General features: G+C 42.8%; 1 protein-coding gene across 1 annotated transcript; it reads right to left on the reverse strand.

The window, feature by feature from the left end:
* Positions 1-411: 411 nt before the first annotated feature.
* On the reverse strand, positions 412-26,546 carry LOC146620564 (rap1 GTPase-GDP dissociation stimulator 1). Its single transcript, XM_085369629.1, has 14 exons — positions 26,488-26,546; positions 21,469-21,573; positions 19,434-19,556; positions 18,727-18,852; positions 17,540-17,668; positions 15,986-16,111; positions 15,268-15,411; positions 12,481-12,612; positions 9,353-9,487; positions 9,067-9,192; positions 8,290-8,429; positions 8,034-8,160; positions 4,049-4,177; positions 412-2,597 (listed from the first exon to the last, which is right to left on the reverse strand). Exons 1-14 carry the CDS (start codon positions 26,498-26,500, stop codon positions 2,470-2,472), a joined length of 1,683 nt encoding a protein of 560 aa, XP_085225755.1. The 5' UTR covers positions 26,501-26,546; the 3' UTR covers positions 412-2,469.
* Between the last annotated feature and the right edge of the window lie 973 nt (positions 26,547-27,519).

The following is a 27,519-nucleotide window of genomic DNA, read 5'->3' on the forward strand; positions in this document are numbered from 1 at the left end:
CGCCTTGAGGCAACTCCCAGTTGGTGCTATATAAATAAAACTATTGAGAAGATAAATGTGATCTTTCAGAAACACACACCTCATAGCCAGAGGCTGTTCTCAGGCTCTTCCTTTGTTGCTGTTATTTGTATGTTCATCCTTCACATCTGTTGCAGTTCTTATTGGAAGAGTATATGCCATAAAGCAAGTTTTAATGTTTGAGTCCACTCATCAGAATATCACTGGTGATTTACAGACAGCCTGGTTTGATAGTAGCTGACAGGCTTATTATAAAACGTAGACTGTGTCATCTTCAACAGGTTCAACCTATCAGAAAATAAATAGAAACATCACCTCAGCTGCCACAATACAGACAAACCAGAGCATTGCACATTCACTTGTACATCACAATCTTATCCAGTAGGTCGTTTTGTTACTGGAGTAATTAAAATAAAACTACTTTAGGTCAAACAATATTGCTTCAGAATCATCACACTTCATATCACCGGCATGACAAAACAAGTTCCTTGATATCGTCAAAGTTTCTTTTAATCAGTGATGCAAACACGTCACTTCTTCACCTTCGGGATATTGAGAAAAAGGTCCGTTTGTTTGGTGAACTATTCTGGCTGCATATTCAATAACATCCGATCCATCCATTTTCTAATGCTTATCCGATTTAGGGCCGTGGTGGGTGTGAGCTTATCCCACATATGTTGAGAAGCGGGGTACACCCTGAACAGGTCACCAGTCACACAGAGACAGACAACTACGCACATGACCGATGGCCACATTAGAAGTGGCAGTTATCTAACAGCAGGGTTCTCTCTCCATACTTTGCAAAGCTGGCTGGTCAACCTGTTGAGGAATTACCATTCCCTGTTCACAAGCTGCTAGAGCCCAGCAAAGGTTTTCTTGGCTTTCTCACTGAAACGTTTACCTGACTAATATTTTCATTCTTGGTGATTTTATGATTGTTCCCCGTTAGTATCGGCTCACCAGCACGTGCGTCGGTCATACGAGCTGAGACGCTTCATTTGGTTCTTTTACTTGTCAAATCTGTGTGTACATGCAACGCTGAGGATGCTACTTTCTCTCACCACGTGCCAGCCTTTTAAAATCAAGGTTGCTGAAGTAAGAGTCGTGACCATGCTGCACTCTCTCGTTTGTGATCAGCTGGCTTGGCCCATTTGCAGAATATGTGCTGAAGTGTGAGGCTCTATCTCTACATCGGTTTAACGCTGTCTGCACTGCTGTCCTTTGAGGTCATACCGCCTTAAATGAAGGGCACTCAGTGCAGGAGAGCTTGCAGTGTCTTATGAAATTTTAACAAATATCAGGAGGCTGTCAAGGCCTCAATAGCACAAATACTCACTGGTGCATTTCCTCAGTCTGAGCATGTTCCCGCCCTAACCAGCACTGTTGGCAGCTCTTCATCTTTTTCTTGTAATTAGAACATTAACTTTGAGAATTATAAATGCTTGGTTTGTGTTCACCCAAACACATTCCTCTTCTCATCAGCTTTCTCGGCTTCAGACTAGTTCCAGTTTGTCCCATTTTCCCCAGTGCATTTAATATGATCATTTCTACATTATTACTTATCTCTGCGTCAGGCTGGGGTCCTGTCCAGAGTGCCCCCCCGAGTATTTCAATTGTTCTTAAATTATTGGTACCGTTTACTGACATCCTACTTCCTGTGCAGCACTTGGATTAGATTACAAGCTTGGAATCGCAACGCAGAAAGAGCTTCCACTGCACCACTGTGGTGCTCGCATTCAGTGATATTCAATAACACTTTATATAACATGAACATATATTATAATAAAATCTTTGCCAATGACCGGGTACTGGAGTTACAGATATTAGCACTGAGGTTTTATTCGTAACTTTTGTGTGCCCTCCACACCTGTGCACATGCGCCTCCATCAGGTGGCTCTTAGTAAATTTCTCCATCCATCCCCTTTGGTCCAGAATACTGTAGAACTCGGTGCACCTAACATGTGTTCTCCAGTTAACTTCACCTGCCCTCTTACCCTTTCTTTTTGCTATCTTTGTGAAATGTCTACGATGTTGCTAGTCATGGTACATGACTGCCTGAGACTGGATACTTTTTCTGTGGCTATTCATTCAGTCGTTACCTTTGAGCCCCACATACATACTCATTGCAGACCATCTGATTCATAAATGTCTCATTACTACTCACAGGAAAACCTAAATAAATGAGCTTAGATGATGTCTGAATTGTGCAGTGTAAAGATAATGTTGAGCAAATCAAACACGTAACTCAAATACTCCTATAATCTGTTGCCTGCCACACATGCACACACCGGGACTAAAAAGGGCCCTTCATTTTTACAGAACAGGTGACAAGAAGCCAGTTCAATACTTTGCAATATTTGTGCAGTAAAATATCTGTCGTTTAAGTATGCCACTGAATAAGCTCGATAAATCCATTCAGCTGATGGGTCCCTGTTGCTGCAGGATGCTGGTTTAGCTGGTGTCACCCAGGAGGGTCAGTATGGAGCTGGCCTGTGAGGCAAGTTTACTGCTGCTATGATCTGTGAGTTTACTGATGCTTTCCTTCATATTCACAGAGTTCAACGCCTCCTTCATGACACCTAGAGCACACAAGAACAGAAAGAAAAGAGAAAAGTAAGAGGTTGATTGAAACAGATCAAATTATGCAGATGCACTGTAGCATATTCTCTGATCATCATTGGGTGTACAGTAGACTTTGTGTTCTTTAGAGCTTGGTTTGAATACATTACACACCTGAGTCATTCTACACCAGGAGAATCTGTGACACGCTCAAACCTGGCTCCCTAAGAATCAGCCATTTCTACAATAATGCTGCCGTTCTATGAAAAAGTCTTTGAAATAGCTGAGGATGCATGAAAATTCTGCTTTTTAAATTCTCTTTATTTTTTCCACCATTTAAGTACACGAGGTAGCTACACAAACATTCAGGGCTGAGAAACACATTTAGGCTGTGCAACCAAGACAACTTTGCACCAAATTGGCACCAATGTAAACACACTACTACTACTGGAAATTCAGAAAACCGAATATCTAATAACCATTTTGAATGGCCTTCGTGTCCTGTTACTATTAACATCGCGATCTGAAACACAGAGCTGAGTGACACTTGTGACGTTGTCATGGTCCCCGGGGTTGAAGGGTGTCGTCTTCATTAGGACTTCATGGTCTATTTTCTAGTCTTCTGTTAAATTAATCACGACTTTCTGTTTATAATTACTTTCTCTTTGTCTTCAACTACATTTCCTCTCTGGTTACACTGTCTCAGTCTCCCCTTGTCCATTGTTGTCCCACATAGCTTTATATCTCCTAGCTCTGGTTTCCTGTGCTTCCTGGGTGAATGCTGCTCAGTGTCTCCTGAGCAGCGGTTGAGCAGTAACACAAGTAACGTGTTACTGTAATCCAATTACTTTTTTCACGTAATGAGTGAAGTAAAGAATCAGTATTGTAAAAAAGTAATTATATTCCTGTTACTTTCTCGTAAGCACGCTGCGTTACTAAACCGTGATTGTGTTTGTGAGAGCGTCTCATGACAGTGGCGAGCGTGCGGCGTCTGTGGCAGCAACAGACGTGTGCAGATCAACAATGGATAACATGGAGTGATGGAGAGAGTACGACCGTGCAGCGTTTACAGCGTGGACGTACTGACATAATTTTGATTCTGTAAAATGTGACAAAAACATCAGCGTCCGCCGTGCACTCTGCGTGAAAAATTAAACTTCAAATCTGAGCGAGCAGCACCCGCCGCGCTCCTGCTAAACAGCTGAACGTAGATTTAAGAGCAACAGGACTCAGTGCTGCTGAATCTTGGATTTTATTGTTTTCTTCGGGCCTCCATATTTCATACTTCCTGTAACCTGCCTGTGGGGATTTAATCTCTGTGACACTGAGCTGTAAGCTAAAAGGTGCACACGAGGTTTGCTTGCTGCATTTTTGTGGCTCCTTTGACACTGACATCACAGCTTTATCATTCTACATCCACTGGACAGAATTACTGCAATTTCTATGTGTTGCTTTAAAATCAGACACATACTGGAGTTAGCCAGGCTGCAAATGAGACCTAAAGCACTGAACTTGACCTCGACCGCTCCCACAGGATCCTCCAACATCATCTTCAGCATGGGTAACAGGTCTGCCTCCCCAAATGGATCCTTCATAGACTCTGCATTGTTTACAGACATGCAAAAATAGGTAAACATATATTCTTTGATGGACATCATCTCTGTTCAGTATTGACATCAAACATCTTGTGTTTTGCTAAATTGCAACAGGTCATTATTGTGTTGTATTGTGTGCTGATCTGTGGAACCAGCGCTCAGTGGCACCTCTCTCTCTAAGGGGGAGCCAGGATCCCTCCCGGGCTTCTAGACTTCTGATTGGCCAACATTTCACACAGTCAGGATCTGGCATGAGCGTTTGACTTTGGTTTTAGCGTTTACACGTGGATGGAGATGTTTTTTCAAAACTGCACGTGTGGACAGGATTTAAAAAAATTTAAAACTGAAAATCTCCATTTTCAGAAATACCCCCGTGTACGTGGCCTAAGCTGAGTTGGTTGAGCGTGACTAATAACTGCATCATAAGGAGATAGTTAACATGGAGAGGAGTCTTTTTCCACTTACATTCAGATTTTCTCTTTGGTGGCGGATATGATCACTGATCCAGCGGGAAGAATTTGTAACTTGGACTAATCTGAATTTTAACATGATGCAGAATTGGTGAGCATACATTATTCAACCAATTCATTAAGTCACTGATATCTGAAAAGGTAGTTGTTGATGCAGTAAGGTCAGAGAGCAGAAAACTGAGCTGCTGAGTGCTCATTAAAGATGCAAGGTGTAATCGTTTTTCTCTGGGAAGACAACACTGGACGCACAACGGTGTCAAACATTATGCATTTGTGATCAGACGTGTACAAAGTGCTTATAGAGAAGCCAAAAGTAAAACCTGTGTCCAGTGTGTGGCCACCACATGTTGCACTAAATTAAACGCCTTTGCAATGTTAAGAAATTCTGTGGTAGTGCAGTTAGAGGCACCATGAATATGTAAAGTCAGCTACCAAGATGCTTTTACCAAAATGAACAATAACAGATAAAAGAATTCATTTAAGAAATTATTGCAGGATTTGGGAGTTGATAGATTACAATATACAACAAGCTGTTTAAATAGTTCCGGGCGTTTGAGGAATGATGTGAAATTGTCCACATAGGCAATGTTTTCATTCCTGCAGCACCCTTGAACCAAATGTGCAGGTGGTCAACAGCTGAAGAGCAGTCAGAGTAATATCCTTCACACAGGCCCCAGGAGAGCAAACGGTACGGCCACCGAGCATCGCCAAGTGTTGAGCCATAGACGTGGGTAGACTCGGCCTTGAGGAGGTGGTCGATGATGAGCAGGGGCATGACCGCATGTGAGCGCCAAGATGCAGCTGTGGCAGCAGCGACAATAGTAGTAGTACCTGGCAGAGGAAAACGGCCTGCGTGGCAGGTCTGTGGCGCCACTGCAGGGAGGCTGACACACTGGAGCTGCAGCAGCTCGTCACGCCTCCTCTGCATTCAAGTCTGTACTGGGTAGTTGTTGTTGTGTATGTGTGGCTGGCAGCTGAAAAGCTGCAGCCGAGTGCAAAAGAAACAACAACTGAGAATAAAGAACAGTGTTTAAAAGTGTAGTGGTCAGGTCCGCCATGCGTCTGCTACAGCCTGGAGGAGAGAGACGGCTAGGCGTCTGTGCTGGAGCCAGGCAGCCTGGAGGAGTGTTGAAGTGGCGAGAAAGTCCGGGGGTGACACAGCTGCGACAGCCAATCCAGTGCTGAGCAGGCCATGAGAAGGAGGAGCATGTTGAGGAATGAAATTGGACCAGCATCCCTGTTGGGCAGCCATCCCATCTTCATTGTCCAAACGGTCCCCATTATCGTTGGGCTGAGCGAGGGGCATCCAGTAGCCACGGATGCTAAAGCATCATCCTGCTCTGGAGCAGACGGCCCCACAGAAGACTGAGTATGGTGGGAGACCACAGACAGCCGAGGCTTGAGGACAGAAAAAACTGACAGACAGGCTAAAAACAAAGTCAGCCTTGGTAGAAGACAAACCAAGTCGGGAGCCTTCATGGTGTGTTGATTAGCAGTGGTTGCACCGTTAACCTTGTAAAGGATGTCAAGCAGAAATTACAGTTTCAACAGCAAAAAACTTTAGAAGCCAGCAAAATATGGTTTGAAAAACAGCACAGAGGCACTAATCATAGCAGCACAGGAACAAGCCCTGAGCACTAGATCCACAGAGGCTGGGGTCTATCACACCAGGCAAGACCCCAGTGTAAAGGTGCCCCTGTGACAATCCAGCACATAACAGCAGGGTGCAAGATGCTAGCAGGCAGGGCATACATGGAACGCCATAACCATCGTGTACAGAAACATCTGTGCTGAATATGGCCTGGAGATCCTCAGGTCACACTGGGAGACGCCCCCTGGTTTTGAATACCAAGCTAAGATACTGTGGGATGTCCAGGTACAGACGGACAAACTGGGTGAGTGGCTCCAACAAATCCCAAGAATGAGTTCCGAGACCCTGTCCAGAGGAATCCTCAGTCCTGGGAATCTGGTGGAGGACCTGTGTGCGTGTAACATACAACCTGCTGGTTATGGTAAAATATTTTTAAATCCCGGGTGGGTGTGCATGGGCTGGTAGTGTTTTGACGTTTCAATCATGAGGTCATTCTATGTACAACATATTTACGTGAGCCCAAACTACTGTGATACTCTACACGTCACTCACTTCCACAGACACCAAATTACAACGTGTTGTGAACACTAACAGACAGTGTTGGGGAGTAACAGAATACATGTTAAGTATTTAAAATACAAAATATTACTGTTACAGTTACTGTTTAAAAGGTGGTATTTAGAATACAGTTACTTTGTTGAAATAAATGGATTCCATGGCGGTACTTTCCTGTTTCAGGACTGTTTGGGTTTTGTTTGTTCTGTTGTTCCAGGCGGCAGCGTTATGGTTGCCATGGTTACAGGGTGACACACACGCTCTCTGCGTCTGTGTGTTTCCTGGGTGAGAGAGCGCCTTTTTGTTGTTGTTGTTGTTGTGCTAAGCTAATAGGCCGAATGCTACAGGCATCGCCCTAAAGCATGCAGCCTGATGGGCAGTGTAGTCCGTGCTGCAGGCAGAATGGACCGCCATACCGTTATGTGTCTGTGAGCGAGGGAGGGAGAAAAAGGTACGAGCTGTCACCGAGCAGAAACGGGAGCTGGAAGCATGTAAATATGATAACAACCACTGCAGCCAAGAAGAGAGCCTGACGAGCCCAGCTGTGAGTAAGCTGTTAAGACTCGACTGTACACCGTGTTCCTGTTTTCCTCTGAAACAATAAGCAGCCTTTCAACGCCTCTCTCTGTCTCAAACTTGACCCAGACAACAAAGTAAAGCTAGTTTTCAGCTACGAACCCGACGTATTAGCCAGCCATTAGCCTTTACTACGGTTCGGAGCCGCGGACCTTCAGTAACAGTAATAAATCACAGCAATCGTACATTCATGCAGTTGTAAACAGCATGATAATATATTAAGTAATCCAAAGTATTCAGAATACGTTACTGTCATTGAGTAACGTAACGGAATACGTTACAGAATACATTTTGGGGCATGTAATCTGTAATCTGTAGTGGAATACATTTTAAAAGTAACCTTCCCAACACTGCTAATGGAGTGCCAGGCTCTTCCTTTGATACACCAAATAATTCAAAGTCACTTCCAGACGAGACCAAACTAGTGTCTGATAGTTTGTACTTTTTAACCAAAGCCAGTGTTGGAACGTTCCCAAATATATTCCAGAGTAATTGCTCATTCCTACCTGGAGAACCCTTCGTAGTAACACTTTGGATCCTTCTAGGATTTAGAAGCGCTGCAGAGCTTCTTGGGCCATCAGAAATCTCAGGCCCAACTTGAGAGATCTCACTAGAACTACACTCTGACATGTCTGATAAATTCAGCCGAAGAACTTGAAATTGCTTTACCAATGTCAATGGCACTTGCAATTGCCAGGGCAACCAGGGCTTCATTCTGCATGATGACATGTTCACTTGATGCCATAGAAATAAGATGCCGAATTCCATTGGCTCTGGCTACCTCACGGACAACTTCCTGTTAAAGAGAGAGAATCAGCCGATCATAAGATAATAAGTGAACATCCGACAAAGCGAGTTCGATAACCAACACAAACAAATTAGAACTTAAGCAGAGAAACATTCCCAGTAGAAGAATCTGACTCACAGAGTTCTGACTATGTCTGATGAGAGCAGCCAGCAGGCGACTGGCTTCTCCTCTGACTCCTGCATGATCCTTGGCTTCGCACCACTCCATGATCCGATCGAGTAGGTCAGCATCTCTCCCCAGCACTAACGCAGCTTCCTCTGACACACAGTGCAGCACAGGGTAGAAGACGTTTGTTTTGACAACGGTTAATAAAGACTGCCAGCTGTACATGGGGGAAAAGATGTACTGTGTATTACATTAATCGGAGTGAAGCATGAACTTTTGGTGGGTCTCCTCATGTGAAATGTAATTTTGATCCTCGCACAACATTTCTGTTGAATTAACGTCAGGTGTTTGACTTGGCGAGGTGCTTTTCCTTTGTTGTTCAGCGTTGTGTTGACGATGGCCTCGTTGATACCTTCAAATTTTCGGCCTGGATGGAAGTTTCCATACTTTCATTTCATATTTTCATTTAATTTCTTTAAACGGGCTTTCTGTTTCAGACGTGTGAAAATCTGGTAACGACTACAGAATGTGTCCCATACAGAAACCCAGAGCACTCATTATCCCAATCCCCTTCAGACCTTACACCACATGGACAGGTGTTTCACTGGATCTGCTGATACATTAGCCCCATAGTTTATTTTTGCAGGAAAGCAGTGTGTTTGTATGCTGTTTGGTGCCCAACGGTCAATAAGAGGTCTTCTACCAGAGGGAAGAATCAAAGTTATCACATGTCATCAAAACTAAACAATTGTTGCTTCCAAACTGAAGCATTTTAAGCATTTTGCTCACCGTGTCCGTCCACCATCATACGCAGAGTGCCCAGCAGTTTGAACTGAACTGGGGGCATGTCCGAGCGCAGCAGCGTCTTTATTCTGTCAGTCACCCCGTCCTCCAGCATTCGCACTTTGTTGGTGGCTGGGAACACACACGTCATATTATCGACTTTCTCAGCGTTTCACTTTTACTTTATCAATTCACATTGATTTTAAGGACAAAACACATTCAGGATCATTTTAGGTTATGAAATGTACTTGAACTTGTTTCTTTTGATTGCTTAGGCAGTGGAAGCCTGTACCCGGAATGGCAAGGTTTCTGAGTGCGCTTAGTCCAGCATGTTGAACAGATACGTCTCCTTCATCTACGTGCTGCTCCAACAATGTCAGGATGTGAGGAACCACTCCGAGGTCCAGCATCTTCACACAGTTACTGTCTGACAGAAAAACAACAGTCCTCAAAACCCAACTACTTAAAAACAAACAAACATTAACATGAAGGTCATTTGGGGCTTTTCTCTCTACTGTGTAAAGCAAGAATTGGTGCACAAGTTTTAATTTTGTTATTATTTTTTATTAATTATACACACAGTCTCAAATACATGACTCGTGCAGTAGAATAACTGACTAACTGCTAGTTTGTCTGTGCCAGCAGGACTTGTGTTAGGTTTAATGTATGTGCTGTAGGTTGCCATTTAGAAAGCTAGAATGCTTCTGTTTGCTATCGAGGTAACCCACGCACATGACTACGTGCACGACATTGATAAGGGCAACAAGCAGCCTTGAGAAGAACAGATTCTACCAACAACAACCTGGCAGAGCTGCACTCCCATCATATAACCACACATTGTATAACCATGCTTGCACAGCACAATCACACTTTGTAACCAGTTATAGTAATTTCTCATAGGTAATACAGCAACATGCTTTATGAATGTTCATGTGTGTAAGCAATAAAAACAACCTGCAGGGGGAAAGCAAGTTGAAGTGGGTTGGAGACAACTGCTTCCCCCTCGCGAGTGAAAACCTGAGCTCTGTGTGACCTCGTCCCTGAGTGAGCTGTTTATCCAGCAGTATGAGGGGTAAAACTCTGACAACTTGTGTGACAGTACTCACTGGGCAGACCAATACACAAGCTACTGGACCAGAGTGAAGATCTATGAAGAACTGCAGATTTACACAACCTGGGAAGTTCTCCTGGGGCCATTTCTGTACAACTACAGATTTCTGAATCACCACTTCAAACAATTTATTCTGATATGTCCCCACTTTGTCCATGTCTGAGACCCACACTGTCCACAATGATGCAATTTTTACATTGTCTGGGGGGGGCTGACAAAGAAAGAAACCCAACCTTGCTCCACAACCGACACCTTCAACCGTGACTGAAAGTTGCTGCTGCCCTCATGGATGAGCCAAATGCCTTCTGGAGAAAAGGTTTATGGTCAGAAGACACAAAGATTGAGCTAAAATGTTAAGAGGCATGCTTGGAGGAGTAACGGCGAGCCTTTCAAACTGGATGTGGGCCTGAAAAAGACTGAAGTCTACCTTATCTCTCATCACATCTGAGAGTGGGTAAAAAAGTAAGAACTATTTGTATTAATGTGGATTTAATACTCAGATTTTTACCTTTATGGTTTCACAAAGGGTTAAAAAGAGGATGCACAAAATTAATATGATTTACTTTTTGCAAACGCGCATAAAGAAACTCTGTTACAGCACTTTGCATCACTGTAAACATAAAACCTTTCACCCACTCTCAGATGTAATGAGAGGTAAGCTGGGGGCACTTCAATCCCACCTTTCTTCACGGTTTGGAAAGCTCAGCTTTACTCCTCCACACATAACTCTTATCATTTCTGCACAGCAGTAGTGTAAATTAGCCTTTATACACGTAGTGTTTTGCCCATTTTAAAGAAACAGATCTTTGGGCAGCTTTCCAAGCCACTGATTTAAACCTCGTCCTCTTCCAAAAGCGCTGCCGCAGCAGGTATGGCTGGTAGGAGTGGCTCTGCAAAGCTACTCGGGTCTCGCTTTTTTTCCCTGGAGGCTAGAGGCAGTTAGAACAGCGTCCTCACTCACCGGCTCCATCCAAGCTCTGCACTGCCTGCTGGGTAATGCTCATAGGATCAGAGACTGGACTTTTTAAACAGAGCGCTGATCCAGACTTCCTGTAGTGGGGTGCTGGTTCCACAGATCAACAAAACCTAAGAACACCGTACCAGCAATCCACCATGGTGCTGGCAGCGTTATGGTCTTGGGCTGTTTTGCTGCCAGTGGTAGTGGTACAAGCTGGATGGAATAATGAAGAAAGAGGACTACCTCCAATTCTGTAACTTCATCTCAGATCAGCAGCAAGACAGAAAGTTGGACACAGCCGGGTGTTCCAAAGGGACAATGATCCCAAACACATAACACGACTGGATTAGGAAAAGATAAAGCAGGCTAACAGCCCCAAACTCAGACTTGTTGAAAATTTGTGGAATACATTTCAAATCTGGATTCATCCAAGGAAACCAACCAATTTGAGTAAACTATCAATTCTGCCAAGACGATTGGTCAAATATCCATCCAGCATTATGCCAGAAGCTTGTCGATGGCTACCAAAAGCATCTGGCCGAGGTACAATATGTAAAGGGATATAAAACCAAATATTAGGGTATAATTGAGTATTTTAGTATACTTTGACTCCACGTGGATTAGAAAAAATTCAAAGTAAATTCCAACTTGTGCAGCCAATTGTTGTTTTTGGGGTGATTAGAGATGTGTGCTCTACAACAGCGGTCCCCAACTCCCGGGACAGAGACTGGAGCTGTGTGGTTCTGGGCCGCGAGAGCTGGGGCTCAGGTGTGAGATTGGTGGTTTCCCTGGGTCTTTTCCCGTGTGTTATAAATACATTTTCTTTCTTTTGGTACCGGTACTGGTTTTATTTTGTTGCATTTATTTGCGACACCTTAAAAGCTGGTTTGTGAAAATATTGTCGGACATAAACCGGTCCGTGGCGCACAAAAGGTTGGGGACCGCTGCTGTACGAGCATTTCACCCCAGAAAAACATCACGTGATAACACTAAATACCACTGAACACAAAAAACAGTATGTTAAAGAAACTGTTAATGAATGAGAATGACTATATCGTGTTTTGATCCGTTTAAAACATCAGATTTAAAAAAACGTCCATTTCGAATTTAATGTATAAACTGTAAACTGTCTGGACAGATGGTCTGATGGAACCTTTCTGCTGAGGAAGTAGAAGAAAGTGGGTTTTTGAGATGTTTCACCCGGAAAAAAATGGGTGAAAACCAAGAAAAATAAATCTTAAGTTATCTTAAAAAAAGTTTAGAGAGCTGTAAAGAGTGGAACTGTCTCTCCAGACTCAGTCAAAAACAGTCAAAAAGACCATGTAGTGTGTCCTTTTGACAAACATCTCACCATTCCTGGCGAAGTTGGCGATGGCCAGCGCTCCCGATAGCTGCAGTTGGGTGTTGGAGCTCTGGAGCCATGACAGAACATCCTGGTACACCAGACCTGATCCTTCACCAAAACACTTCTGCATGGACTCATCTGACACACAAACAGTCTTTTGAAAATAACTGAAAAAGCAACGTGACAAAATCACATGATTTAGATTCACATGCAGCAGTGACATTAGGTAAATCAATACACTAGTGCACCAACACCAGAGATTACATATTCGATTGGTCACAACACATTCAGTGACAAGTGCAGTGCGTTTCTTTTATTTACTAATTTTTGTTTTGTAACTCGACACAATGAACGTATTTACTGGACAATCAGAGAGAAAAATGCATCTTTCCCTGACGGTTATTAGTCCTCGTCACCAGTGATTCAAGTGTGCCTGTAATCAGTTTTAGCCAGATGATCAGACATATGTTCTACCTCCGTGCTCTTTGAGTGAAACAAAATCCAATTTTGGCACTCCCCGTTTTTTACTATTAAATGAGCCACTAAATACTTGCTAAATGTAGCTGTTTCTGAACCAATCATAGATGTTTCTTGTATAATAATGGAATTATTAGCACCCCTGCTATGCCATGAAATTACTCTGTCCCTATATTATTAATACAGGATAATATATGTTCATATGGTATCCTTTCTTTTGTGCTTCCACTCTTTAACATACCTCTGACTTTTGCCCAGGAACAAACGTTTTCAGAAGTAACCACAAAATACCAAAATACCCCTCCCCTTGAGTAAACAACCTGTCAAACCCACCAACAAACAACACACCCCTCACTGTGATGAAATCCAGTGCTATGTGGTCATCAAACCTCATCTACAAGAACGGAGTCACAGCATGGCAGGGAAGGTCAGCGTGAGCCAAATATTCTTTGTCTGCAACTTTCTACGTGCTTTAATAATCTCACATTCTTTTTCCATGCCCTGCACCTCTGTTTTATGTTTCTCCTTCACTGCATCATCACTCGCTCACATTCCAGGAATGTCTGGAATATTCCAACGATAGTGTGGCAGTGGTGTGGTCTTTGGCTCAAGGGGCAGCGGCAGGGAGGGTGATGGAGCAGGTGGAGATGTGGTTCTAGTGAGGTCTCCTTCCCTTTTTAGTGACCTGAGACAGCAGTGAGGAGTCAGCTGCAAAGACGTCGGTGCCAAACGAAAGAAAAGTGTCCCGATCATTTACAGAGAGGTCTCAGCTGATGATCATTATCCAGAATAGGCAGAGTTAGGTCTATATATATATATATTTGGACACTGACACAAGTTTGTTTTTTCCCTGTGTACCTAAACATATTCATGTTGTGAAGACTCTCAGCTTTTATTTGAAGGTATCAGCCTTTAAATTGGATGAACTCTTTAGAATTTCAGCTCTTTAACATTTGCCACTCTGGCAAATGACCAAAAACAATGGGACACTTGAGTCAAAGCCTATTTCAATGCCATGTGTGGACATTTCCTTTGTTGTTTCATTATCAACTAAGCAGGTTTGGAGTTGACTTGAGGTGGTGCTTGCATTTGGAAGATTTTGCTACGAACAGACAACATGCAGTTAGAGGAGCTCTCCATGCAGGTGACACAAGCCTCCTTAAACTGCGAAAACAGAAAACAAACACCTGAGAAATTGGTACAATATTGGCAAAACCTACAGTTTGGTAGAAAGAAATCACAGGTGAACACAACGACGCAAAAACACCTGCAGGTCCAAAGAAGACAACAGTGGTGGATGATCGCAGAATCATTGTCCATGGTGACGATTCCACAAAGAAACAGCAACTGAACGTCGCTGCAGTAAAGTCCTGGAGGCGCATTCAAAAGGAGGAAAGCCGGTGATGTCCATGAGTTCAAGGCTGCAGGCTGCCACTGCCAGCAAACGGGTTTTAATCAAGCGTTAGAAACGATTTTTTTATTTTCAGCTATTTAATTTGTCCAATTACTTTTGAGCCCCTGAAATAAAGGGATTGTGTCAAAAATGCTTTTTGTTCAACTGAATTAAAGCTGAAATTCTGCACTTCAGCTACATCTGAGTCGTTTCGTTTCACTGTGATAACGTGCAGAACAACATTGAGAAAAACGTTGTCTCCGTCCAAATACTTGTGGACCTGTATGTACACCACCTGTGCTATCAGAGGTTTGATATGGTCTGTACAGTTTTGCACCTTCTACACGTTACTTCACTCTAACAATCACAGATTAAGACACTGCTGCTCTTTCTAGCTGGTCACGCCTCTTTGATGTCTTCAGCTTCTAGCCAGCTGTTCATAATGCGACGATCTGCCTCTTCCAGTCTCTCATTTCTGTCGGCAATATCTGTGTTAACTGAACTTGTGACGTTTTCACAGCACAGACGTCCTCCTGCAGTTGTTTAAGCACACTACTGAGTTGGGACAAAGTTCAACAAAAGCATTCGATGCAATACTCCAGGCTGTTAGAACTTTCAGCGTGGTCTCTGTCACCATGCTTGCATAGCTTCTGCCCTGTTTAGCAATGCCACTCTTAGATGTCATTGAAATAAAAAGAAACCTCTCAACACTAAGGGAAACTACTTACAGACAGTAGATGCCCAATGAGAGGCAAAGCCAGGGGGAACAGAGGTTTTGCTCAGGAGCTCTGCATTATGCGAGCGTCTTGGTGAGTGGATCCCAGCGCAGTGCAATTTCAGCACTTTGTCTTCCTGTTTGTCATCTGACCACTTCTTCCTTTCAAACCTACACTAAGACAATGTTGTTGCTATGCATTACGTACCCCCTAAAAGCAGGGACACCATTAGGTTGGAGGCAATCTTGATGCTGCAGAGGTCATGTGGGTCAGACCCTCCCTGCAGACTCCGAATCATCTCGGATAAAGCTTCTGGGACTCCTGACTCTGCAAACTGTAGTTTCAGAGTATCTGGTGGCACAGAACAATTCATTTCAATTTACTCATAGAGCACCGGATCACAACAACAGTTGCCTCAGGACGACAACCCAACAAGTTTTACTACTGTCTCCATTAATCATGAACATATGCATGAAGAAAACTAATGTTTGGACTTTATTTTGTTACTGAGCAGCACATGTGGTAAAAGTCTTTGAGTGCTTTCATAATAGGAGACACATTTTCTTAGTTCAAGTCAAGGCAATGTATTTCACAATAAATTGAAAACAATAAGCACATGCCAAGGCTGCTCTCCATCTCCCTCAAGCTTCCTACAACCCAAACTCCAGAAAAGCTGGGGCTCTGCGTAAAAAGTAGAGGAAAACCAAATACAACGGATCTGCAAATGTCGTAGACGCATTTAAACTGACATTAAAACACAGACCACTGATTTAATATTTTAGTAGCTCATGAAACGTATTAGCTCATTGTGAATTGGATGAAAGCAGCATGTTTCAAATAAGTTGGAAGTGGAGCAACAAAAGGTTCGAAAAGTACACGGTACTAAAAAGAACGTTTCACCGATCGATTAAAAACATGCCCTTACCGCTCTCTCCCAGAGAGCCCAGTATTTCCAAAATGACATGTCGGCGTTCAGCATCAGGGGCCTGTTTCAGCTGAAATATCAGTACATCTGCAACATCCAGCTGTGCCAGCGCCTCCCTTGCAGAGTCTGCAAACACATGTGGTGTGTAATCAGCTACAGAGTTAGTGACATATCATAATCACAGCAGAACAGCTGCACAGTGAATCGTTCTTTTTTCATTTCTGAAGTATTAGCCCACCTCCCTCTGGGACACCTGGATATGTTAACTGTGTAAGCTGTAATTAGTCACCCCATTAGATCACAGTAGCTAAAAAGAACTGTGGCTAAGGAGGTAGAGCAGTTCAACAGGTCAGTGCTCTGAGCAAGATACTGAACCCTAAATCTCTCCAGGTGCATGCCATATTAATACCAATACATTTGTAACGTACAGTTTGTTGAGTAGTTCGAGTGCTAAAGCATGGCTAAACTCAAATGCTAAATGCTTTCTTCTGTTAAAAGGCTTAAAAAGATTACTCTGGCCTGATGTGGTTACCACAGTGAGTGACAAAGTATTTACTGTGTCAGCCATTTATCTCTGGCATGTTGCTCACAAAAGAAAACCCTCCCTGCTTCATGTTTAGGGTTGCAGGCAGTGTTGGGTGTAACGCGTTACTGTAATTAAGTTACTCTACTCTTTCAGTGGAAAAGTAACTGATTACTGTTCATTTTTAGGTATTTCAATTACAGTTACTTACAATGTACTTGCGTTACATGGTAAAATAATTAAACTGGCTGAATATTTCATTTCAATCATTTGTCTTCTAAACGTAGAAGTAAACTCTGCCGCTTTAACATGGCTGTAGTGCAGCTGCGCGTCATTTCACACCGGTTTGCTGCACAGTCGTTTTCTACAGCGGAAGCTGTCGGACTGAAGCGAGTGGCTGTTTTTTGAGGTGGACATATTCCCGTCTCTTCACTTTTCTGAAACGAGCAGACAAGAACATTACAGTAATATGTAAAAACTATGGGCTGCTGTTCATAGCACGAGTCATCTACTGAAGCGCCTGACACGGAGCATAGACGAACACTTCTGAGCGATCCTTGTTCATCATCCATGGATAACACCGCGGCAACTCCCGCTAGGCAGCAAAACCTGATTTTACTTCAGCAGCGCAGAAAGCGTCTGAAGGTGAGCTTAAAAACGACTGCAGGCTACACTGTGGAAGAGATGCTGCCGCTGCGTACTGCAGAGTCTCCGTCTTTATTCATTATTTAAAGAGTTTAATTTCTATCGTCTGCCACTCGAGGTTTAGAGGGATTCTAAGAAGTATTTGGTTAAATTACTTATTTAGTAATTAAGTTACTTTTCTGACACAGTAATTAGATAAGTATTTAAAATACAATATTGGCTAAGTAATTAGTAATGAATTACTTTTTTAAAGTAACTTACCCAACACAGGTTGCAGGCACATTAATTAAAGGCAATGCTGTAGCTGTAAAGAACATGTGTAATCACTAAAGCACTGACGATCAAACTACATCTAACAGCACTTAATACAAATAGTAAATAATCACCCATGTCTGCCAGGTTACACAAGGCCAGCAGACAGACGTTGACCAGTGGATCGTTGTCAGGATACGCCCTCATTATGGAAACGAGTCTGGGGATTACACCACTCTGGACCAACTGGTCCTGCTGGTATGCTAGGTAAAAAAGGTAGGAGACAGAGATAAGTGTTAAGGAATAAAGTGGGAGACCTCTAGATATCCATTTTTATCATTTTGTTAAAAAATGGATCTCAGAGCTTTTTCTCAGGATGCTGACAAGTTCTAAGCGTTTAACGAGAGGCAGTTCTGTGGTACACGGACTGGTTCTTATCGAGCTCAAAAATATACGTGAATGAGGTCGCTTTCTTGTTACCCGGAAGCATATGGTGCAGAGGAGCGCGCACTCAAAAACGGATCCCAACAAATTGGCGCTTTGGCGAGTACGTTTGCTGATAGTAACACCGTGTGATTCAGCTAATAACAGGGATTTCATCATTTGTGAAGCCAGGCTGAAAACACTCAGCAATCTGTGCGACTGGATGTAATACCTAGCTTAGCTGTAGCATTTGTAGCTGACGCTTCAGCTTCTGGGTAACGAGGAAATGACGTCATTCACGTAGATTACTGATTGGCAGCGCTAACTCGAAACTTCGAGTGGCTTTTCTCAAAATTTTGAGTTAATAACTTGAAATTTTGAGTTATGGATCCTTTTTTTTTTTTCTTCCATAGAAACTAGTACACTAAGACAGTGTACTGGCAGGCTTACTCTACACCAGTTAACCATGCTTTGAATGCTCCAGCGCACCCTGTGTAATGTTGTTGACTGTGTGCCTGCTTTTATGGCGACAGTCTCACATATTTCAAAGCATAAGTTAGCTCCTATATAACATTTCACGCTATATCAGTCCGATTATGGCAGGATCTGGACAGTTTTGGCAGTCAGGAACAAAAATAGGCATCATACAGTTATTTTATCTTGCATAGTGCAATAATGGATGCAAAGCAACGCTGCATCTAGGAAACCTGACACATGTTCTGAAAGCAGCTCGCATGACTGATCTGTAGTTGCCTAACATGATGTAGTTACCATGACAAGAATATCATGTAGTTTGGAATTAAGATCTGTCACTCTCTGTAGCCTTCAAAAGAAATCAGACTCATCAGCACACTGAGAACGCCCTGCTGACGGAGCCAGCAGTGTCCCACCAACTCACAGTTGTCAAAGCAGATGCGCCCGATGGCCCTGCCAGAGTTCAGCAGCATTTCTTGGTCATCGCTGTTCAGATGGGGAACCAACACCTTCACCAGGCCTGCCTCGATGCATGGCTCCCTCACTGCAGCTACAACACATGCAAGGACATTAAACCTTGTAAACGCTGGTATATTTTAAATGCTATGTTGCATATGTTACTCAACAGCTATGAAGCAACCTGGTGTTTTAGTCTCATGACGCATCACTGGAGCATAAGCATTTTTTAAAAGCATCACATTTTCAGCCACTCTGTGTGGAATTTAAGTGCATTTTTTCATATCAGAAATAATATTAAAAAAAACACAACAACCTCGTACAGATAAAACGTCAACCCAGTAAGTTGAAAGTGGCACTAAACTAAACCAGTTTGGACGTTTTCTAAAGTGGCTTCATCTGTATAATCCTACACATACTGGCTTTAGGTTACTTAAAAGGGATAAAAATGTTTCCTTATACACTGCAATATATTTTTATTTGATATTTAATAATTATTGTAATTAAAAATAAACATAGTACAAGGTCCTTAACATGAGTTAAACTGGTTTTAAGGACCTTGTAGAATCCTAAAGCTCTTCAAAGAGAACATGAGACAAGACAAAATAAGGAAGCTTATACTGTACAAACTGTTTTATGAAGCACACCCAGTTTTATAGTATTCAAGTGTTCTACCTTCTCGGGCCATCTCTGCCACCACCAAAGCCACCTGGCAGCTCAGACTGCTTTTTCTCTGTAAGGCCTGAGCCAGTATGGGTAGAATACCACTTTTGGCAACGTCGATAGCAGCATCTTTCTCTGTGAATGCAAAAGTCCGTTCATTTAGAATGATAAAATTCACTGTGCAATATGTGATGTTAGTTGAAAAGTGACTCAAAAAGTTGATTCTGTTCATCTGGACGAAGCGTTTTCAGTGGGACAAATGTTTCAGCACTCAGCTGGGGGACTTCTTCAGTCTCAGCTGACTGCAGGTTTCCAACCGTAGGCTACGTCCACACTAGCCCAGATAGATTTGAAAACGCTCCGCGTCCACACTAGTGTTTTCAGTCGTTTTCACAGAGTTGTGCGTCCACACTGAAACGGCCCAAAACGCTTATGTTCCAGTCCTGCGCATGCACAAAAGCGAGTGAGAATTTGAAGAAAAGCTATCTGGAGCATGCAAACTGATATTAATCTTAAACAGGGCTGTCAAAATTGAGAGCAATCAAAACAACTGCTGTATAATGTCCTCCGCTAGCTTTAATTGGTCACTTGACTGCATCAGATGACTAAAATGTGTCATCATTTTAGAAAGTCCGCGTTTTCGAGAACGTTTTGAAAACGCTGTGGTTTTCCTTGAGGAAAACGCCGTCTCAGTGTGGACGGGAGACCAAAGCAGAGAGAAAACGATGCAGTGTGCACGTAGCCTTAGAAACGGTGCATTTGCATAATGACTGAAGCTAGCACCACTGACTAACAATGAGCCGTGAGGTCAGTTTGATGATCTTTAATATGCAAATTGTCACAACTCAATAAACATTGATCAGTGGCCATGAGTACCATTCACAGAGAGTTGGGGAAAGGCTGCAATCACAGCATTGTAAGATGGTGACAGATGTACCCTTGGCCTGACGAGGTGGCTCTTCTGTGCTGTGCCATCTGCTTTGCCAGAGGTCGTTTGGTTTCCCTGATGTATAAATCCTGGAAATCCTCCTGGCGCTTAACAGCGTACACCATGTTACTGTTTGTGCCGAGAGGACCCGATCTTCAGGGTGGACCGGTGTTTTGTGAAAATGCGTCTCAGCTGTTCCAATAGTCCTGACACATAAAGGGTCACTAAAGGTTTTCGCTTCCATCTCTCCTCGGTCGTCTGGAGCTTTCTTCAAGTGCCTTCCCAGTTGGATATTTGTCAAAACTGGGATAACCACATTCACTTAGCACATTCTTGGTATGATGTTCTTCTGCTTCCCTGGCTGCTTTGTCTGTGGGGATGGTATTCCTCTCTGATGACACCCAGTTTGTGCTCCAATGGATGATGAGAGTCAAACCTTAAATACTGATCCGTATGTGTAGGTTTATGGTACTCATTAACGTTTAAATGTCTCCCATTACTGATGGAAATCTCACAGTATAACTTAAGGCTAGCCTGCCATTTATCGACAGAGTTAATGTGATCAGTGAACTCAGCACGTCCTGAAATTTGATTTCCCCCCAGGTGTCATCCACATACCCGAACCAATGACTGGGCGGTGTGCAGGGTAGGATACCAGAGTAAAATGAGTTTGTCTCATATGCTCACCGAACAGCTGGATCTTTGCCTTCTGGAGGACTTTTGTTGCGCAGGCCCTTAACTGAAGATCTCAGTTGCAGACTTTTAGGAGTAATCCTGTTTTGGTGGCAGCTGTAGTCAGCCATCTCTCGTGCTGTTTGCTCGTACTCACGTACTAGCTTTAGGCAGTCCTTGTCAAAGTGGGTTAAAATGTCTTCATGCATGAACATTTCTCCACTCTCTGTGAATGGTACTCATGGCCACTGATCAATGTTTATGACAATTTGCATGTTAATGATCATTAAACATGGCCTAGTGGTGCTAGTTTCAGCCATTATCCAAAGGTACTGTTGATAAGGTTGGAGAAACCTGGAGTCAGCTGAGACTGAAGAAATGTTTCCTACTGAAAACGTCCAGATGAACAGAGTCAACTTCCTGGGATGTGTGTGTTATATGACTTACTCTTTTCTAGCAGCGCAGCCAGCACTGTATCCAAATGAGGCTTGAGCTCTTCTTCAATCAGCTCTGTACTCACACTAATAGCTTTTAACGCCTCACACAGAGAGTCTGCCACACACAACAAGAGTTAGCTGTTAGCTTTAGTAACACGGAAGTCAAGGTGAGCCATGCCATTTTATAGATAGCACACAACTTGAATAAGATTATGATTCTGACAACGAAGCAACTAAAAATTTGCCAACAAGATCTGGAAAATCTGTAGCACTGACAAAATAAGGAGCTGGGTTACCTTGTTACCAACACAAAATCGTAGACAGATACTGGTTAGTGGCTACCAAGCACTAAGTCCTGTATGCCTAACTTGGCATTCAGGTTTAAGTGATCCTATAATTCAATTCAGTTTAATTAAATTTTATTTATACAGCGCCAAATCCCAATAACAGTCACCGCAATGTGCTTTATATTGTAAGGTAAACCCTACTATAATATAAAAAAAAAACCCAACCCAACAATCATATGACCCCTATGAGCAGCACTTTGGTGACAGTGGGAAGGAAAAACTCCCTTTTAACAGGAAGAAACCTCCAGCAGAACCAGGCTCAGGGAGGGGCGGGGCCATCTGCTGCGACCCGTTTATAACAGGACATTTGTTCGTATCTGTTGACAGGCTAAGCTTACAATTTGTTACATTTGGTTTTATAACCCACAACACAGCAAGGTGTTCATACACACACATAATAAATAGTGATCGTGTTACCTGACATGAAAAATAAAAAAACATACCAACGAATGGCTTCTGGAACCTTAAGAATGAAGTTTGACTGAAAACTTGTTTTGTTGGAGAAATGTTAGACTGAAATGAAAATGGTCCACTTACAGAGAGCTGAATTTAAAGACACAACAAAAACCAAAGTGAAAGCATGGAATTTAATTTCATTTATATAGCGCCACAACAACAGTTACCTCAACACGCTTTATATGACAACAATACAAAGAATGCAACAATCAGAAAGCCCAGCTGTTGCACGGCAGTGAGGAAAGACATGTTTTAAAACCCCTCCTTTAACAGGAAGAAACCTCCGACAGAGCGGGGATCAGGGAGGGGCTGCCATCTGCTGCACCTGGTTGGGGATGAAGGACTGATCCTTCACAACCCAGAATGATATACAGTAGATTATACAGCTCCACAGTGAGCAGAGGGTCCGCTACAGGACGTCAGGCTCTTAGGTCACACTTATGAAGTCTGTTTCTGATTGTTTGGTCAGAGACATTCACATCCAATTAGGGCCGCTCGATTATGGCAAAAATGATAATCACGATTATTTTCACTGAAATTGAGATCACGATTATTTGACGATATTTATTTAACCCTTTAAGACCTACCATAGAACCAAGTCCGCCAGAGCTTATATTATTTTTTTTACATGTTGTAGTGCCATTTGTGGGAGCATTTCAAGTTGCTATACATCAATACAACTGTTATAGCCCATATTTTAATAATATGTATGCATTAAGTCCATAGTAATTACATAAATTGCAAAAAAGTGCAATAAACTACAAAAAAAATTGAAAATCGCTTTTGTTTTGTTTACATATATTTCTACTTGGAGAAGTTTAAGAGGTTTATCCCTCAAAACTTTAAATACAATAAAGTTGCAAAAAATAGTTTACAACAACAGGAAATTTATTTTGAGTGTCTTCATAGTTTTATTTTGGAGATACAGCAATTTTTATATACTGCAGGAAAAACGAAAAACAATCCTATGCTGCAAATTTGCAAAGAAAACAGCAGGTGCATCATTTCACTGTGGGAAGTGTTACGAACAGCTGATAGTAACGGCAAAGCGTGTTTCTGGAATATTATGTTTTTGTTCCTGCAAGCGCTTTTTATGCAATTTTTGCAAAGCTATATGTGGAACGAAACCGTGACCGAGGACAAGCTGATGGCATCAGATGTAAGTACAACTCCTCCGGTTTCGATTAATTGAGCAGCCCTACATCCAATGGCCTGCTGGAGGTCATTTTGTAGGACTCTGGCAGTGCTCATCCTGCTCCTTGTTGCACTGCTGACGGCTTAAAATATAAATATATAATAAAATTCAAAAATAGTGAGAAAACAGTCTGGAAAGATAAGGACTATAAACATTCAAGCTACCCTAATTAATAAAGCTTCATTATAAGCAGAAAAGACACGATGAAAAGCAGAATAATCAACAAAGCAGCAACTGAGAAAAAAGTGACAAACTGGCATTAGAGCTTTAGCCTGCGAGATTGCCGACGTCATTATCCGACAATTAAAAATGTTTTTCCTATTTTCTTCTACAAGTCTTGGCAGCGCTCTTACGGGTATTGTAGCTGATATGATGCTCCACCACATGCAGAACGTATATGAAGAAGCTGCTGGAGACCAGAGCTACTACCACTAAAAACCACACTAGAGTCCTGCCAACAACACAACTTCTTCAAGAAATCATCAGCTGAAAGTCTAACGAGGTCAGAAAGAAAAGCGTCTGGACTTCTTTCAGCTGCATGAAGACGGGACTGGGACTCTCCACCAATTGACTCTTAGAACTGAAGAAGCTTCTTGGATGAGAGGTGAAACGTCTTCAAGCAACTTAAAGAAGTCCAGAAACTTTCCAAGCTCCTTAGACTACGATGACCTGGATGACTGAGAACCTTCGCAGACATCAGCTGAAAGGTTAACAAGAACTGGGGACAAATGTTTAATTACATCAAATATCAGGAGTGAAAATCCTCCTTATTTTTAGAGTGTTTTATAGAGCTTTGTGGACTGGTGCCAGCTGAACTACCTCCAGATCAACGCCAGTAAAACCAAGGAACTGGTGGTAGACTTCCGCAGGCACAAGCATTCTCCACTGCAACCACTGAACATCCAAGGTATGGACATTGAGGCTGTGGACAGCTACAGGTACCTTGGTGTTCATCTGAACAATAGACTGGACTGGACTCATAACTCAGACGCCCTCTACAGGAAAGGGCAGAGCAGGTTGTACCTGCTGCGGAGACTCAGGTCGTTTGGAGTGGAGGGCCCACTCCTGAAGACCTTCTATGACTCTGTGGTGGCTTCTGCTATCTTTTATGGCGTGGTCTGCTGGGGCGGCAGCATCTCTGCTGGGGACAGGAAGAGACTGAACAGGGTGATCCGAAGGGCCAGCTCTGTTCTAGGATGCCCTCTGGACCCAGTGGAGGTGGTGAGTGACAGGAGAACGGCGGCTAAGTTGTCATCCCTGATGGACAACGTCTCCCACCCCATGCAGCAGACTGTGACAGCACTGAGCAGCTCCTTCAGTGGGAGACTGCGGCACCCACGGTGTGGGATGGAGAGATTTCGCAGGTCTTTCCTCCCCACTGCTGTCAGACTCCATAATAAAGACTTTAACTGATCAAGCACACACATCCATACATATGCAATAATACTAAGTGCAATAATCCTTTCTGTCATCGTTGTATTTTTACTCAGTTGTATATAGTATTTGTATTTGTATTCTATTTTTATCTTATTGTATATTTATTTTATTTTATTCTACTGTATATAGTATATTATTTTATTCTATTCTGTACAGCTGTGTACTGTATTTATTCTTATTGTATTCTAATTTTTGCCTCATAACTTTTGCACTGTCCACTTCCTGCTGTGACAAAACAAATTTCCCACGTGTGGGACTAATAAAGGTTATCTTATCTTATCTTATCTTATCTACTATTTGCCAAATTCAGCTGAACTCCCACAACAAAATTATATTTCTCCTAATCCTGATCTTGTACAATATATAATACGACTTACATGATGCTTTTTTTCCTCTTTTACCCACCAATAAACAAAGTCTTGGTTAAACTTAAACCTATTCACTTAAACCTTTAAATAAGTATAAAGGAAACAACAGATTTTTCAGGAGCCGTCCAACACTGATGTTTCTGATGTGGTTGGATAAAGTCTGAACAGTTTACACGTGCCAGCAAAGGGCTGTGCACGCTTGCACATTTCTTCAACCAGAGGCACGGAGCATAACTCAATAACAAAGCTAAAGAGCTTCTTAAACACATACAGTCCATTTCAGTCAGACGCACACACAGAGTGCAGATGGTAATCACCTCGGCTAATCCCTATAAAGTCGATTGAAAATAGCCCGGGTGGAGGGGGCTAGGAAACGGATACACACACTTGTATGTCACGATCTAGCCCTCGTGTCCTTCTGCATGTGTAAAGACACTTATAGACTCTTCTGTGCTGAGCACTTGTTACTACAAGCCTGATTCAGCCAGTCGCACACACATTCATACAACCACTTTCTTCTATAGCGTTCATCCACACACACTCAGACGAATGAAGCGCAGGCAACTCGGCATCTTGCCCAAGGATATTTTGACATGCAGACTGCAGTAGCCAGGGAATCGATCCATCAACCTTTGGATTGGTGGACAACCAGCTGAGCAGTCAGGGCGGCACTGTGTGCATGCGTCTGTGTTAAAGCACAGGCCAACAATTTCCTAGTCAGTCTCACAATGTAATGCCAAGAAGTCCCCAGGGTGCCTATATACAAACGTGACTGCATGCATGGACACAATAACAGCAACAACTGGGAAATCCAATCCCATCAGTCCGTCCGCCACTAAATCCTGTCACTGTGATGCTCGTTGTGTTTATTCCACTGTTAGACTCCGCGGTACATTTTGGATAGTACTGGTATTATGATGGTATCTATGAGCAATGAGGACGCAAAGAAATGGTTCATGCCTCAGAGCAGCAGTCAGCAACGCCACAGACCGCAGAAGCCGCTGCACAGACGAGGCTGGTTGTTTGATTGTGTGGCTCAGCTGGTAAGTTTATGTCCATCCACTCCTGAACTGCACAGTGCTGCAATCTTACTGGCCGGTGGCACAAACAACTCACTGTTGCTGGTCTGCAGAGTGGCGCAACAGCACAGTGCACCACGCCGGCTGCAAATCGTTTTACCTTTTATACAGAGAAGCATCACACACACAGAGGCTGTAGCTACTCACCAGTGTCTGTCATGGCTGCTGGCTAACTGCTGGCTAACTGCCTTCGCCTGCTTGCTAGCACTGAGTGCGCGTCTGTGTGCAGAGAGGCCGCCCTCCCTGATTCAGTCAGGTGTGTCCCGCCTCTCACTCTGCCTGCTTCCCTGTCCTTGCTCTTCCTCCACTAATCCTATTACCTAACTCTCCTTTTCGTTTGCCTCGCTTCACGCTGCCCTTCTCTGCTCCCACTGCGCGTGCGTTGTCTGCTCCCATCGTGTGTTCATTCTTTCTGCCTGACAAATTCAAAGTACAGGTGGTGAAAGAAAAGCTACAAACGAACAAAGACAATTATGTACAATATAACAAGCAAATCACGGTGATATTTACATATTTGATGTTTTTAAAAATATATTTCACTGTTATATATTATTGTATGTATATTTTTATCATATAAAACAAGGGACTAGTTTAGAGACTGATGGTGTAAACATGATATCACATAGAAAAGACTGACAATATCTGCGGAGTTTTTACAAATGAAATACAAATATTTCTCTTTAAATGTTTTGGGAAAACAGGCTATAACTTAAGTGCGTGTCTGTGTGCATTGCCCTTTCTGATTTTTTCTCTTTTTGCATATTTCAGATGGTCAACTTTTAATATTTGACATAAAGAACTCTTGTAAACACAAAATGCAGCGTGTGATAAAAAGGTTATCCAAACCTTCCTGACCTCGTGTGTAAAACAAAAACAAAAGCTGATTGCCCTCGAATAAATGTGTTTGTCACTCTTCATGGCAAAAAAGAAATTTGTAATAACTGGCAATGAGACTTTTTCATCACTGTACAGGAATTTTTGGCCCACTGTTCTTTACAGACGTGTTTTAGTTCACCCACTCTGGAAGGTTTGCCTGGTTAAATCATGCTTCAGTCTGATTTGTGTCCAGACTTTGACTACGCCATCCCAAATCCTCTTTTTGAGCCATTCAGAGGTGGACTTGCTGCTGTGTTTCAGATCGATCACGCTGAATAGCCCAGTGTGTTAAAGATTCATTGT

Source organism: Diplotaxodon limnothrissa, linkage group LG13, assembly GCF_057381915.1.
Source record: "Diplotaxodon limnothrissa isolate DT_005_m linkage group LG13, D_limnothrissa_male_GT1.1, whole genome shotgun sequence".
Taxonomy (NCBI): domain Eukaryota; kingdom Metazoa; phylum Chordata; class Actinopteri; order Cichliformes; family Cichlidae; genus Diplotaxodon; species Diplotaxodon limnothrissa.

Excerpts from the sequence above, each read along its gene's own strand:
- LOC146620564 (XM_085369629.1), bottom strand. Across the intron at positions 17,669-18,726 it reads GCGCATCTGCTTTGACAACT|CATACCAGCAGGACCAGTTG; the intron begins GTGAGTTGGTGG and ends TTTTTTACCTAG. Across the intron at positions 15,412-15,985 it reads GGGCTCTCTGGGAGAGAGCG|ATACTCTGAAACTACAGTTT; the intron begins GTAAGGGCATGT and ends CTGTGCCACCAG.